Source organism: Chlamydotis macqueenii, chromosome 4 (genome assembly GCF_036417535.1).
Source record: "Chlamydotis macqueenii isolate bChlMac1 chromosome 4, bChlMac1.mat, whole genome shotgun sequence".
NCBI classification, from domain to species: Eukaryota; Metazoa; Chordata; class Aves; order Otidiformes; family Otididae; genus Chlamydotis; species Chlamydotis macqueenii.
This window is the reverse complement of record NC_141559.1, coordinates 84,249,495-84,264,013: the sequence shown is the minus strand read 5'-3', so window position 1 is coordinate 84,264,013 and position 14,519 is coordinate 84,249,495. Positions and strand designations below refer to the sequence as shown.

Genomic DNA, 14,519 nt, shown 5'->3' with positions numbered 1-14,519 from the left:
ACCGAGCGAGCTCTGCTCCCTCCGCTCTCCCCTCAGCCCGGGAAACCTCTCCGAGCGGGGCACCCGCAGCCCTGGCAGCTCTCTGGCTCAGCAGACCGCTCCTCCCCCTCCTCAGGGAGCAAACTCCTGCAGCACGGCCGGGCACGCCGGCTGAAACGCAGCCGCTGGCCTCCCCGGGTCCCTGAACGGCCGGGTGCCGGCTGGCCCGAGGCGCTCCCGCTTCCTCACCCCATCAGAGGGCCGTGGAGCGCCCCGTTACAGAGCCCGGCCACCACGGCCTCAGCACGGGCCGAACCCTGCTCAGGGCCACCCACCCCGAATTCCGGCCTCCCCCGCTCTCTGGGTACCGGTGCGCACAGCTGGGCAGCGTGGCGAGCGCCAGGCACGGGGTGGGGGGATCCACACTGCAGGATCCCGGCCTGCCTGCGTCAGACACGCAGGCGACCACGCGGCTTCGGCTGAATTACGCCCCTCGGTCCGTGTCTGGGGGTCTGCGGGGCCCCGAGCAGCTCGCAGCCACGGGGGCTGCTGCCTCCCTCCGCTCCCAGCTGCGCTTCCACCAAGGTTTCATATTCCCACAGCCAGCGCCGCAGGAGCGTCTCAAATGAAAAACAGGAGCCGCGCCGCTGCGTACCCGCACCTCTGCTGTCTGGGGCGGAAGGTGCCGGACCCACGGGAAGAGCCAGCTCCGCGTTGCCCACCGCAGCCAGGCTGCAGCAGCCAGCGCTGCCGTCTCCAGGGGAACTCCTGGCAAGCAGCCGCGTCCCTAAAAATGAGCATCGCGTCCCAGCGCCCGCGTTCCTTGCACATGAAAGGCTGGGCTTTCCAGCTCTCCGGGACAAAACCACCCACACCAGTACACTAAGCAGAGAAGTTTCCGTTTTTTTGCGTTAAACCCCGCCCCGAAGTTAAACCTGGCTTGCATTAAACGTGGCCCCGCTCTGCCGCACGTGCTGGTCGAGGGCCCAGCGCGGAGATGAGTTAGAGCGGCCAGGCTGTACACGCCCGGGCTCCCGCAGCGGCAGCGAGCCGTTGGAGCCGGAGCTCCCGCAGGGCGGGGTGAGGGCAGAGCGCCCAGGGACCTGAACGCCAACCCAAATTTCCCTTCCACTCCTGGGACCGACAAAACTAACGTCTCACGGGAACGCCCCGCGTCTCAGGCTAATGGTTCCCCTTTCCGACGCCCCACGCTGCCGAGTAAAGGGGGATTTTAGTTTCTGCTGGCCGGGAGAGGGGAAAACCACCACCAACGCCAGCGCTGTTCTGAACTGCCCCACGTGTGCTCAGCAAACGCTTCACGCATCCGAAACCCCCAGCCCAGCACGCATCTCCGACAGGCCGGCCAGCACAGGGAGCCAGCGGAGCTTTTTCCGCAAGCTCCTGGGACCCCCACGTGTGCCGCTAAATAACCGCTCAGCAGAAGCCGCCCCAGAGGGAGGCCAGCCTGCCAGAGGGAAACGGCAGCAACCCACGAGAGCGGCCTGAAGACGGGAAAAGCGGGAGGAAGGCTCGGCGCCAGGCAGAAAGCGCTCGCTGCAGAGCGCTGGGAATGAGGCACGGCCTCCAGCGGCTGCAATTGCACCGCTGCACAGCCGGCCAGGCCTTCCTCCCACGCACCCACCGCTGCACAGCCGGCCAGGCCTTCCTCCCACGCACCCACCGCTGCACAGCCGGCCAGGCCTTCCTCCCACGCACCCGCCGCTCCACAGCCGGCCAGGCCTTCCTCCCACGCACCCGCCGCCGCACAGCCGGCCAGGCCTTCCTCCCACGCACCCGCCGCTGCACAGCCGGCCAGGCCTTCCTCCCACGCACCCACCGCTCCACAGCCGGCCAGGCCTTCCTCCCACGCACCCACCGCTCCACAGCCGGCCAGGCCTTCCTCCCACGCACCCGCCGCTGCACAGCCGGCCAGGCCTTCCTCCCACGCACCCGCCGCTGCACAGCCGGCCAGGCCTTCCTCCCACGCACCCGCCGCTGCACAGCCGGCCAGGCCTTCCTCCCACGCACCCGCCGCTGCACAGCCGGCCAGGCCTTCCTCCCACGCACCCACCGCTGCACAGCCGGCCAGGCCTTCCTCCCACGCACCCGCCGCTCCCGGAGGGACTGCCCACCCTTCCTGGAGGGACTGCCCACCCGTGTCCCACCAGACTTCCACGGCGAGGACAGAGCTAAGGAGGAGCCTTCACGCACGGTGCTTCCCCCGCGACTGCGCAGGGCCACGCGGAGAGGCGGACGAGCCGCGGGAGGCGAGCGCGTGCCCGAGGCTGGGACAGAGCCCTGGGAACGGGTGCTGTCACCCTCGGCAGCCGGCACCCACCCCCCAGCACAGGGACCCCCGACGCCCACCCAGACCGGTCCAGACCAAGGGAGCCACGGGGCTTCGGGACAGAGGGACAGCCGTACCTCTTTTGGGGACCTTCAAGGCAGCGGACTCCGGCGTTTCGGGGGACGTTGTATCAGCTCCATCTTCAAAGACCTGGATCTGGAAAAAGCGTAACAATTATTATCCCAAAACCCCAAACGCGCGAGCAGAAGGTGCTCACAAAGGGCCCTTTGGCCGCGGGTTTAAACAGCGCAGGCTGCGGTTTTTTGGCACAGACTTCTAATTCAGTCATTCAGGCTCAGCCACCCGGCCATCCTCCTCCTGCAGGCTTCCCAAAACCACGGAATAGTCTTTATTGGGATAAGGAATAAAGAACTTTCACACAGGGAACAAAGCACGGTGGAACTCGGGACTGAGCAGCCGGAGCGCCGTTCACAGTTGCAGGCCCGCTCCGCGCAGCCAGCGGCTCAGCAGCGCGCTCTGACAGCTCCCTCCGGTCACCGACACCGGGCAGAAAGCTCAACTTTTATTTTTGTGTGTGTTGTATTTTAAAACCGTTCTTTCTCTTCAGAAGGCAGACTGGATGCCTGTGTAACGCAGAACTCCAGTGACTCCGCGGCGGCTGGTTTGGTTTTTGGGCTGGAAGGCGCCCGGCGCTCTGGGGAAGCCGGGGGGCACCGGCAGGAACGCTGGCAGGCTCGCGCTGCGGTGAAGTCGGCTGAGGTTTGCAGGTGGAAGCTTTTCTCTTTGTCAGCTGTTTTGGAGACGTTGCACTTGACAAACAGAGGAAACAACGCTGGAAAGGGTTAGATCACTTCCTGAGAACCATCCCTCCACCTCAGGAGATCAACGCTGCCCGAACCGTTCCTGACGGGCACTTGCCCCATCCGTGCCACGACGAGCCTCGGCACGGGAGCTCAGCTCACAAACAGAACAACCGCTGAGCCCGTCAGCCACAGCTGCTGTCTGGGGAGACGCCCAGGTACCAGGAACACGCTCTTCCATCAAAAGAAGCGAGGAGACCGAGCGAAGTCATGGCACAGCAATCACGACACCCAGAGCCCGGGTTTAAACGCGGGGGCAAGGCAAGCGCCCCGCGGACGCCGCTGAACGTGGTACCCGACACGGCCGGCCGCCCCCAGCTTGGCCACGCGCGGCTTTTCACAGCTCCTCCTACGGCACAACAGACCCAGACCCGCCGGCCACGGAAGCGGGACCCCGGGGATCTGCTGCACCAGGCGACGCGCGGGAGCTCCCCCGAACCCGGGGGGGACTTTCAGTGCTCCTGGGGATCCCCCGGGCACGGCTCGGGCGGCAGCACCCGGCTCGCTGGGAGAGGGCTAGCGACAAGGCGCGGGGACCAGCACGTTCACCCTTGTGCCACGAGCCGAAACGCTCCGGCCCAGTCCCGCAGCCCGGGGCGCGCGCCTCCGCCACAGCTCTGCCGAGCTCCAGCCCCGCAGCCGCCCGCCCCCGGCCGGCCAGGAACCCGCAGGCTGCTCCCGGGGGACAGCGTGCCTCGGCTACGGACGGCCACTCCGCCTGGAGCCAGTAACGTCCCCGGAGCCACCGCGCTGGACGGCTCCACAACGCTCTCCTGCGACTCCCAGCCAGAGACATCCACCCGGCTCGCCACGGGACGCGGCGTCAAGGACGGGCTAACGGTGAGAGACGGTCTGCTGCCATCTCCGCGCTCTCGGCTCTCCGCTTCCCTCGGAGCCAGGCCGGGACCGCGCGGCCGCACACCTCGCTGCGGCGGGCTGGAGCAGAGGCATGGCACGGGCCCGGTCCTTCCCCGGGGATGAGCTCCGAGTTACACAGACCACGCGCAGCACCAAGTCCCTCTGCGGGAGCTGCTCTGACGAGTGCATGAAATAGGAAAACAGTTACTGCAAATCCTGGAACCTCTCCCGTCAGTACATCCTTAGAGCTGAAATGCCACAGTGAATCAAAGGACTGAGAACACTGCTAGGTCCACTGACGCTGGTGTCACTGGTGCTGGTTTTTTTGAGACGTACTTTAAGCGGAGGGGAGAACAGAAAGTTCCTTAATCCTGGAGATTCTTGAAAACACTTTCCAAGCGTTTAACAAGCTGTGCGGGTATCGGTGCAGGTGATCTGCTCCATAAGCAGTGAGAAAAACCTCTCTCGTTTGCACTTCGGTTTGGTTTCCCCGAGAAAGATGATGTACTGCTGCCGCGCGACCGCAGGGAAGCCCCTTGCTGTGCCGGGGACCCAGCAACGAAAGACGGGAGGAAGCAGCAGACAGACTTACGGCGGAGAGCGCAGGCAGAGCGCTGGCTCCGCCGGAAGGGAATCCCACCGCGTTCCATTCGTATCTCAAAACGGTCCTCGGGAGATCAACGCCCAAGCTGCCACGGCCACTTAGGCGCCCGGCCGCCCACGCGCCGGGCAGCCTCCCCACCGCCGCGGCTGCTCTTCTGTCGGCGCAGGCTGCCGCGCCGGCGCGCCAAGCCCTCGCGCCCGCAGCCCTCCGGGAAGCTGCAACGGGAGCTGGAGGAAAGCAAAGGCCGGTGAGCAGAGCGTACCTGGGACTGCCGCACGAAGATGCCGTGGTTCTCCTCGCAGGTGAAGTACTTCCTGCCCTGCACGGTCCCGTCGTTCTTGCCCTTTGCTTCATCCAGGATGACTCCGACCCACTTCCCCGTGGCAAACAGGGTGGCGCCCACGTAAGCCACGGTGCCGCGGTGCCCCTTCCCGATGACTTCCACCCTGGAGCCCACCTTCAGGGGCCGGCTGCCCGTCTCCGCGCTCATCCTGGGGCCGGCGCTGGATGCCTGGGGACAGAGAGGAGCACAGCAGGTTAAGCGCAGCTCGTGCAGAACGCAGACTCCGGACGTCGGCTGCCTCGCCCCCCTCCAGCACCCCAGGGTGCCACGAGCAGCCCGAGGGTCGGGCCCCCTTCGCCTCCACTGCCCGTTTTTTGGGAGGCAGCAAGAGGGAATTCCTTCCGTGGCAGCTGCCAACCGGGAATCAGAACAATGGCAGAACCCCCATTAACTGCTGCTCCTCAGCTTTTAATGGACGCACCGGGCTCACAAACCCCATTTGTCAGTTTTCTACAAGCTTTGGGATAAAAAATCCACGATTGCAAAGCGCAGAGTTAGCGCAGTCGTGTTTGCCTCGGCCCGCGCTCGCTCCGTCCCCTTCCCGCTCCGTCAGGAACCGCCTGCAGCTTGCCAGCCTCCCGCACCGCCCGCTCGGAACACAAAACCCGTCCCTGGCACAGGTCGCTTCCCCACCCCTTCGTACGGCCAGGGTTTAAGGGGACCCGGGGCCACCTGTCCGAGACAGAGCACCCACCCGGCCCAGCTTCCCGCTGCGCTCCTGGGACCCGCTCTGCGCCGGGACCCCAGGGCACGCGCTGCGGTGCGCCTCCTCCCGGGTGCTGGTGGGCAGAAGGCAGCGGTGGGACACCCAGCGAGCTGTCAAGGCACCACCCTCGCAAACACCGACCCACATCTAACTTCTGGCGCGCGCCATCGTGTTTCAGGCTGCCACCCCCGACACGCACCCCTCCGGGTGGGTGTTAACCGCGTCGATCACCACACCAGCAAGGCGACGGGCATGAGACACTCCACGGAGACACCGAGACCCTCGGGCCAAGTTAAACTGTAACGGAGTTGGGGGGGGCACCGGGCTCTCCCCACGTAGAACAGACGAGGTTTACACTCTGTTGCCCTAGAACGTAATTAACTCTCTGTTTTTAATGGTTTAAAAAGTAACACTATAGCAATGGTCCCTCCACAACCGCCGGCGCCTCTAAACGCTGCGGCTCTCAGATGGGACGAGGAAGGCAGCGGGGTGCCGACCGCCGCGCTCGGTCCAGGCCCCACAGCTCGGTCCGACACCGCAGCGCTGTCCCCGCAGCGGCCTCGTCTCTGCACTGAAGCACGCTCGGCATTTCCACCAGCCGTCCGCCAGCCGTCCCGCTGTTGTGTGGGGAACACGTTGTGTCGATCGCTGCTGGGCCTGGCTGCAGGGCGAGAACCCGCTCTTTACCGGACGGGAACAGCAGCCTGCCTCGCTCCCCAAACCGCAGCAGGCGGCGGAGGACAGGCGCGCTCAAGCCGACGGACGGAGGGCGACGCGTTTCGGCAGCAGCCGGGCGCCGAGCGGGGTTTCCGGCAGCCGCGGCGGCAGGCAGACCTCAGCCTGCACGAAGGCGCGAGGGGATTCTGAAAGCTTCCGGCTGCCGCGCGCAGGAACCCGCACCAGCGCTGCCAGCAGACCAACCAACGATCGCCTCCTGCGCACGCCGACGGCCGGGTCCGAACGCAGAACACACGCGGCGCGCTCGGGGGCTTCGCGACCGAGAACTGCGACGCCAGCTTTCCGCACAAAGCTGAATTCCGCTTCTCATCCAGACACAACTGGCAGAAACCAAAAGCACCGAATAATCCTGTAATAAAATCCCAAACCAACCAGCATTTTCTAGCACACAAACACAAACAAGCCCTCAAATCCAAAACCTCATCCTGCGCACTCAAACCAACGCCTGCCAGGACACCGGCCGGTGTCAGTCCCCGAAGGACCAGCACCGCTCCGCAGAGCGGCCGCAGCTGTGAGCCAGCGCGTCTGCTTTCACAGAAACGAGAGCAAAGCTCTAAGAAAACAAGGAGCCTGAAGCAAAAGCAGGACTCCTCGTGCAAACAGGAGGGTTCCCGCTCAGTGGCTTTAAAACCGATCTCCTCCCTTACCCGTCCTGGTCCGCACTGGCCATTCCACCTTCCGGTGGCCACGGCAGCCGCGGCCCGGGTGAGGCGCGCCAAACGCCACGGGGAAGGGAGAGCTGCCACGCCGCGGGCACCGCGCGCCCGGAGCGGGGCACGGCTGCGCCGGCAGTGAAACGGCGGCGGAGAACCCGCAGGGCAGCGCGTGTCGGCCAGGGTCAGCGCTCAGCACGGGCTCACCGGGGAAATCGGGAAGGAAGATCACACACGGAGGACGCCGGCCTCGCGCCATCGCGGCGCCGTCTCCTGCCGTTTGGCAAACCGCGCGCCGGAACGCGGAGCGCAGGCGGGTTCACGGCCAACTCAGGAGGTGGAAGTGCCGCGCTGCCGCCCTGCAGAGTTCAGCTCCAGCCCCCCAGGCGCTTTTTTTTTTTTTCAAACCGCGGGGTTCAGATCTCCATTATTTCAACGACGACCTGTTCCAGCTTCGGCTCAGCTTGCACTGGCGACTTTCTGAACCGCAAGAGCGGGACGCGTCCCAAGTAACTCGTGGAGATGCTCCTCTTGCCAGGCCAGCAGCACGGACTGCGACGCGGGACAGACGGACGCGTGCCAGCGGCTCGCAGAGCCGGCGCTCGGGACCGAGGAGCAGCCGGAGCAGGAGCTGGCAGACAAAAGCCCGGGGAGGTGTTTCAGGAGGAGCGGAGCAGGACGTGAGGGAACCGACCCCCCAGCTGCACCGAGCGGGACGAGAGCCTCAGAGCACGGAGAGAACCAGCCAGGCCTTCCGCTTCCAAACAATTCCACGTCTGTTTCTCCAGAGCACCGGTCCGAGGAGCGGCAGCAGCTGACCCAGCCTCAGAGCGCAGGCATCCACCGCCCTGCTGCGGCAGCATCGGTCTGTGGTGTGGGCTGCGCGTGGGCGTCCGGGGAACGCGCTCTGCGGAGCACTCGCACGGGCGCTGAGGGACAGCTCGCCTTCCTCGCTCCGTTCCAGAGCGCACTGTGAGGAAAAGCACAGGCTGACAGTGAGCACGCCGCCGGATTCCTGAGCAACGGGACAGGGGACGCCGCGGCTCCACGCGACGGCTTTGCTGCCGGCAGAGCCGATTCAGGAGGCTCCCGAATCCTCCTCCCCAGCCGCTCGCCCGCTCCCATCACAGACGGCTGACCTCCCCCGCGCGCTGCCCCAGCCGGTTTCAAAGTCGCCGTGCCGCGAGCGGGGTCCGCCGTGGCCGCAGCCGGACGCCCGCCTCAGGAAGGGACGGCTGGCAGGGCGGAGCCGGGGCGCCTCGTGCCAGACTCGCCAGGCTGGGGCCGCGGCCAGCGGAGCCACGGCAAGAGCTCAGCGCCGGCCTGCAGCGCCGCTTGCCTCCTCGCCTGCAGTCACACCACCTCCCAGGGAAGAGAAACTGGGACTTCACACGGAAAAGGAATTTCCTGATGCTTTTTAAACCACACAAGCTGTTGGGGGCCTGTTTCACAAACAACGAGGCAGAGACGCGTAACAAAGCAAGCAGCACATCTCTGTTCCGTGCAGAAACGTCCCCGGAGCCCGTCCCCCAGCAAGGAGCGGAGCCAACAAGCGAACCGCCCCAGCAGCCCGTTGGCAAGCTCCGCCACGTTCCACCTGCAACGTGCTCCGGCACCGATCTCCTGCCACAGCGGCTGCCTGCGCCTGCGGAGCGGCGAGCAGGCCCTCAACGGGAAGGGCAGCGCTTCTCCTGCGCCAAACACCCTGAGACCGCAGCGCGCTGCTCGGCGCAGCAGGGAGACACCAGCACCGGCCTGCACCGACAGGGACAGGAAAACCTCCGCGCGGAGCAGCGCCTGGCAAACCCCGCACCCGGCCGTCCCGCCACCAGAAAGCCTCTGCTCTGCAGGCGAGCGACCGGCAAAATCAAAACGCGAGCAACAGCCTCCGGGATGTGCGATTTCCCCGACCACACACAGACGCCCGGCGCCGCATTCTCCTCCGAGGCGGTGCGAAAGGGCAGAGCGCACCACGCTCACTGCCACAGCAAAACACGCCACGCAAGCGGCTGTGAATCTGTTGAGCTGCCTGAGAACCTGCCCGCTCAGGCGCTCTCCCTTCCAGAGCGGTGCTTTAAACGAGCTCTAGCACTCCATCAGCAGGTGAGACAGAGCCGTGCCCGTGCCCGTTCCCCCTCCGCGCCCGGCCGCGCAGGCGGAGCACTGGAAGGTTCCTTCTCACACGGCGGAACAACTGGAACGGCCCCGGCAGCCCGCAGCCCCAGTTCCTTCCGGAGGCACCCAGGCACGGCCAGGAGGAGGGGTTGCGGGTATTTCCTGTCCGAATTTCGGGCTCAGGTCCGTCGCTCCCAGACCATCAGCCCTGCTCGCCCCGCCGTAGCCAGGGAGCGCAGCCGTCCCGGCGCCCGCAGGCGAGCGCGGCTCTCCAGGTCATCTCCGCCGGCGGGGACGTGAGCTGGGTACCAAACGGCTCCCACAAGCTCTGGCTGGAAACTTGTCACTGCGGCGTTAGCCTCAGACTGACCTCCGAGCCATAAACGTAAAAAGGCTTTAAATTACCGGGGTGTCGCCCTAAAAACACAGCCACACACGCACAGAGACAGCTGTCCCAGCAGCCGCGCCCCAGCAAACCCCGCAGGCACCCGACCGCGCCGAGCGGGACGCGCCCGAGGCCGCACGAAGGACGTTCCGTCGTACCGCAACGCCGCAGCGCGTTCCCGCTGTGCCACAACTCCGCAGCGCATTCCCGCCGTGCCACAACTCCGCAGCACGTTCCTGCCGAGCCGCAACTCCGCAGCGCGTTCCCGCCGTGCCACAACTCCGCAGCGCGTTCCCGCTGTGCCACAACTCCGCAGCACGTTCCTGCCGTGCCACAACTCCGCAGCGCGTTCCCGCCGTGCCACAACTCCGCAGCGCGTTCCCGCTGTGCCACAACTCCGCAGCGCGTTCCCGCCGTGCCACAACTCCGCAGCACGTTCCTGCCGTGCCACAACTCCGCAGCGCGTTCCCGCCGTGCCACAACTCCGCAGCGCGTTCCCGCTGTGCCACAACTCCGCAGCGCGTTCACTCCGTGCCACAACTCCGCAGCACATTCCTGCCGAACCGCAACTCCGCAGCGCGTTCCCGCCGTGCCACAACTCCGCAGCACATTCCTGCCGAACCGCAACTCCGCAGCGCGTTCCCGCCGTGCCGCAATGCCGCAGCGCATTCCCGTCATGCCGCAACGCCGCAGCGCGTTCCCGTCGTGCCGCAACGCCGCGGCGTGTTGCCGTCATACCACAACTCCGCAGCGCATTCCTGCCGTGCCACAACGCTGCGGCGTGTTCCCGCCGTGCCGCAACTCCGCGGCGCATCCGCCGCTCGGGCGCATCGCGGTGCTTCTGTCCCAGGAGGAGCGGAACCCACCCAGAGCTGCTGGGCAGTAAAACGAGGAGGTTCAGCTTCAGCACCTGATCCCCAGCTCCGGTATCCGCACGCTGCCAGAGCAGGGAACTGCGTCTGCAAAGCCGTGAAACCGCTGAACAGAAACGCCGAAGAACGAATTCTAGGGCTGGAACAGCGCAGCACGAGCCAACAACAGCCAAAGCGGCGCTGGCTGCCGCTGGGCCGCTCTCCCAGGAGCCCCGCCCGCCCGGGGAGCACCTCCGCAGCCCTGCCCCGGCCGGCCGGCACGGCGTCCGCGCGGCAGCGCCGCGCTCCCAGCTCCGGACCACGGATTGCGTCAACAGCAACACCGCAAACGGGCTTCGTCTGCCGCTGCCCCGTGACTCGCCTCAGCCTGCGTGGCACGGGTCCGTCTCAGGGTCCGTCGCTCCAGTCGTTAGCTGTTATAATTAACGCAGCGGCCAATTAATAACATACGGGTCTGCGTCACCCCATGAAAGCAAACAACGAAGTCGCCACCGTCCCTCCTGCACGTCCGCGATCTTGCCAGTGCTGGTGGCAAACGCGAACGCCACTAAACCTGCCAAAAGCGGGCGCACGTCCCGGTCTCAAACACAAAATCATTGTAATCGTGCAAATCTGTCCAACGAGGTTTCACTTCAGAAGCCAGACAGGAAGCGCACCTTCCTTCCCAAGGCAGTCCGGGATTTGGAGTACCAGCAACAAGCATTTCAGAATCACTTCTTCCAAACGCGCTTTGCTTACAACGTCTCGCTGAGGAACTTTTGGGGTAGCGTCCTGCCCCGGCCGCGTGTCCCGCCCCAGCCGCGTGTCCCGCCCCAACCCTGTTCCCCGGCTCCCCTCCCAAAACGGGACCTCGCTGCTCACAGGACAAGAGGGGACAGATCGCGCTGCGAAGCCCAGACGCTCCCTCTCCTCTGGCACCTTGCGGCTTCTGGGAATCTAGGGGACAACTTCTACCAACACAAGCGCATCCCAAAGGAAACGGCAGCAACGGGATGGGTTAAAAAGGAAGATCCGTAAGCCGCACGTCCACGCAGAGCGAGGACTTCCCAACGCACGTCACCGCTCAGCCCGCTGGGGAAACACGACTAAAGAAATAGATGTGCTAGGAACAGCCAGCGCAGAGAGGCGAGGGGCCGCCCGGGAGCCGGGGAGCAGAGCGACACCTGCAAAACACGGCACCGCCACCGCCGGGGAGAAGGAAACTCCCAGACGGGCGCGGCCGGGGCGCGCAGCCCGGCTCCCGTCAAGCCACGCGCACGCGACAGCCGGATCCGTGCAGCTCCCGGTAGCCACGCGTAGGCACGTCTGCCGGCCAAACGCTTCCACCTCCGCCCCTCGGAGAGCTCCCATCCCGCATCGGGACGAGCGGCGCCAGCCCCGGCTGGGCGGGGGGCTGCCGGGGCTCCGGGGCTCCGGCAACGCACGGCACCTGCCCGCGACCTCCTCCTCCTCAGCAGCCAGCAAGCTCCCCGGGCCGGGGGCAGCCGGGAGCGAGCGAGCGGTGCCCGCACAAGAGCACCTCCGTTCTACGATCTCCAAATCCCGGCGGACGCAGCCGGGCGTAGGGCCCGCGCTCACGCACCCTTTGGGGACAGCTCGATGGTGACAAATCTTCCCGTCGCTCTGCGGCACGGAGGAGACGGAAACGAAAGGTCCGTATCTCTCCTTACGCTGCCCGTGAGGTCCGTACGCACTCCGCACGCCCTCAGCCCGCCGGGACGCAGCGCGGGGGGCAGGAACGGACGCCAAGGGGCTCGGCGGGGCGCGCCCGCGGCCGCAGCACACGGGGCTGGCACCGCTCGTCCAGATGCGGGATGGGAGCTCCCCGCGCGCCCCACGCCCCGCGAGAAGGGCGGCTGCTGCCGTCGAGGAGCGGAGGGGTCCGGAACGGACACGGTGCTGGGGCAGCAGGTGCTGGGGCAGCAGGTGCGGTCACAGCCAGGACCGAGGGGACAAACGGAGCATTGCCCCCCAAAACTCGCCCTGCGCCTGGGAGGGGCCCTCTGCGCCGCCACAGAGCGCCCACCCCAGAGCGCCACGGTCCCACGCGCGCTCGCACAGAACGCCCGCGGACCTGCCCCCACCAGCCAGTCCCGGGGCAGGACCTCGGTCCCGGCTCCGCAGGATCCCACATCACGCTGGGCTCCACCCGCCGCTCCCAGTGCCTCCGCTCGCGCCGGGGAGCACCACGCGCCTCGGCACCAAAGCGGGTCTGACACCAACCCCGCCGAGACGCCCCGTGAAAGGCGCCTGTGAGCGCTGCGCTGTCCGTCCTCAGATTCCGTACCCGATCCCGAGCTCAGCACCACGCCGGCCTCCGACGGGCACGCGCGCCACCGAGGCAGCGCTGGCGTCCTACGCGTGCGGCCAGCGCAGAACCCACCGGAACTCAAGCACTGGAGGCCCACCAGTCAACCAGCGCGGACTCCAACGGAACTGTTTCCCGAGTTCCCCTCCGTCAGGGAAGACGGGGGAGCACAGAACGAGCCTCTGCCACATCCGCGCCCCTGAGAGAAGGCGACGGCTCTCTGACTCCCGTTTCCAGTTCGAAATAAGCGGGTGGGACAAGCTGCGCCGCTCCAACGCCGCTCACCGACAGCTCCACGGCCTGGAGCCCCGCAGCTCACCACGCTCCTTCCCTGCGCCGGGGAGCACGGCTTGGGACGCACACACAGCTCTGCTCTAACCAAGATCCCCAGCAGCCGCGGGCTGGAGCCGTGGGGCCGGGGCAGCCGTGGGGCCGGGGCAGCCGTGGGGCTGGGGCAGCCGCGGGGCCGGGGCAGCCGCGGGGCCGGGGCAGCCGCGGGCTGGAGCCGTGGGGCCGGGGCAGCCGTGGGGCCGGGGCAGCCGCGGGGCCGGGGCAGCCGCGGGGCCGGGGCAGCCGTGGGGCCGGGGCAGCCGCGGGGCCGGAGCAGCCGTGGGGCAGGGGCAGCCGCGGGGCAGGGGCAGCCGCGGGGCAGGGGCAGCCGTGGGGCCGGGGCAGCCGTGGGGCCGGAGCAGCCGTGGGGCAGGGGCAGCCGCGGGGCCGGGGCAGCCGCGGGGCCGGAGCAGCCGTGGGGCAGGGGCAGCCGCGGGGCAGGGGCAGCCGTGGGGCCGGGGCAGCCGTGGGGCCGGGGCAGCCGTGGGGCCGGGGCAGCCGCGGGGCAGGGGCAGCCGTGGGGCAGGGGCAGCCGTGGGGCCGGGGCAGCCGCGGGGCCGGGGCAGCCGCGCGGCCAGCTGCCCGGCTGGAGATCACCGCCGCCCTGCCTCAGGACGGCGAGCCGGAACCGAGGTTGTCCCCCTCGTCCGGCAGCTTGCCGTGACCCGCGCTGCTGTCGCCGCGTCCCACTGAAGCAAGGACCGGGCTGGCCCCTCGGGTGGCTCCGTCCGGCCTCAGCTCCAGCGCCGCGGACGCGCCAGGCTCCAGTCCGCCCGGCTGAACCCCAGACTGGCGTTCCCACAAAGCGGGAAGACCCAAAACAACGCGATGACCGCGACGGGATTTTGAGAGGAAACTGTCGGAGCTGGAATAGCGCGTTCCCACGCACCCTCCCAGCCAGCTGAGCCGGCGGCCCTGCCGAGCCGAGGGGAAGGGCAGGGCCAGGTCGGTGGCGGGCAGGGAGGCCGGCGCCCGCCCGCGGCCGTTCCTCCCGCTGCGGTCACGGCGCTGCCAGCGCGGAGGAAGGAGGCGGGGGCAGACACAGCCTGGGGACAGTGGGCGCAACAGCCCCCACGGCAGCCGGCGACAAACCCCGGGGGCCCTCGGTCTCCAGACACGGCACAGCGTGCCAGCTCCCCGCTGATCCCTTCCCTAGAGCACAGCGCGTCTCCAGAGCCGCACCTCGCGCCCTGCCCTCGCCTCTGAAGGGCTCCGTCTCCAGGAAAACCCACGGACGAAACCTCGGGGGGGCCGGCTCCCAGGAACGCTGCCCCTGCCACCCGTGACCGAAGGCCGTCTGCCGGCGCCCAACGAACAGAGGAGGCACGAGCGTCCTCTCTGCTCAGGCCAGCCCTTCCAGCAGCCCTCAGCGGTGCTCCGCACACCCGAGTTCCCGTGGTGACACCCTGACGCGAGTTAGGAGGCCGGAGGAGCAGAGAGCTGGAAGAAGCTGCCACAGG

The 14,519-nt window shown here is 67.5% G+C and overlaps 1 protein-coding gene across 10 annotated transcripts in view; it reads right to left on the bottom strand.

Moving 5' to 3' along the window:
* Window positions 1–14,519, bottom strand: part of DCTN1 (dynactin subunit 1) — a 73,241-nt gene that overhangs the window by 44,113 nt on the left and 14,609 nt on the right. For all 10 annotated transcript variants that reach the window (XM_086746978.1, XM_086746972.1, XM_086746974.1 and 7 more), the window contains exons 2-3: window positions 4,872–5,120; window positions 2,404–2,482 (exon numbers count right to left, since the gene is read on the bottom strand). In XM_086746978.1, the coding sequence (XP_086603104.1) occupies window positions 2,404–2,482; window positions 4,872–5,099 (307 nt within the window). In that variant the 5' untranslated portion in view covers window positions 5,100–5,120. The remainder of the gene's footprint in view (window positions 1–2,403; window positions 2,483–4,871; window positions 5,121–14,519) is intronic.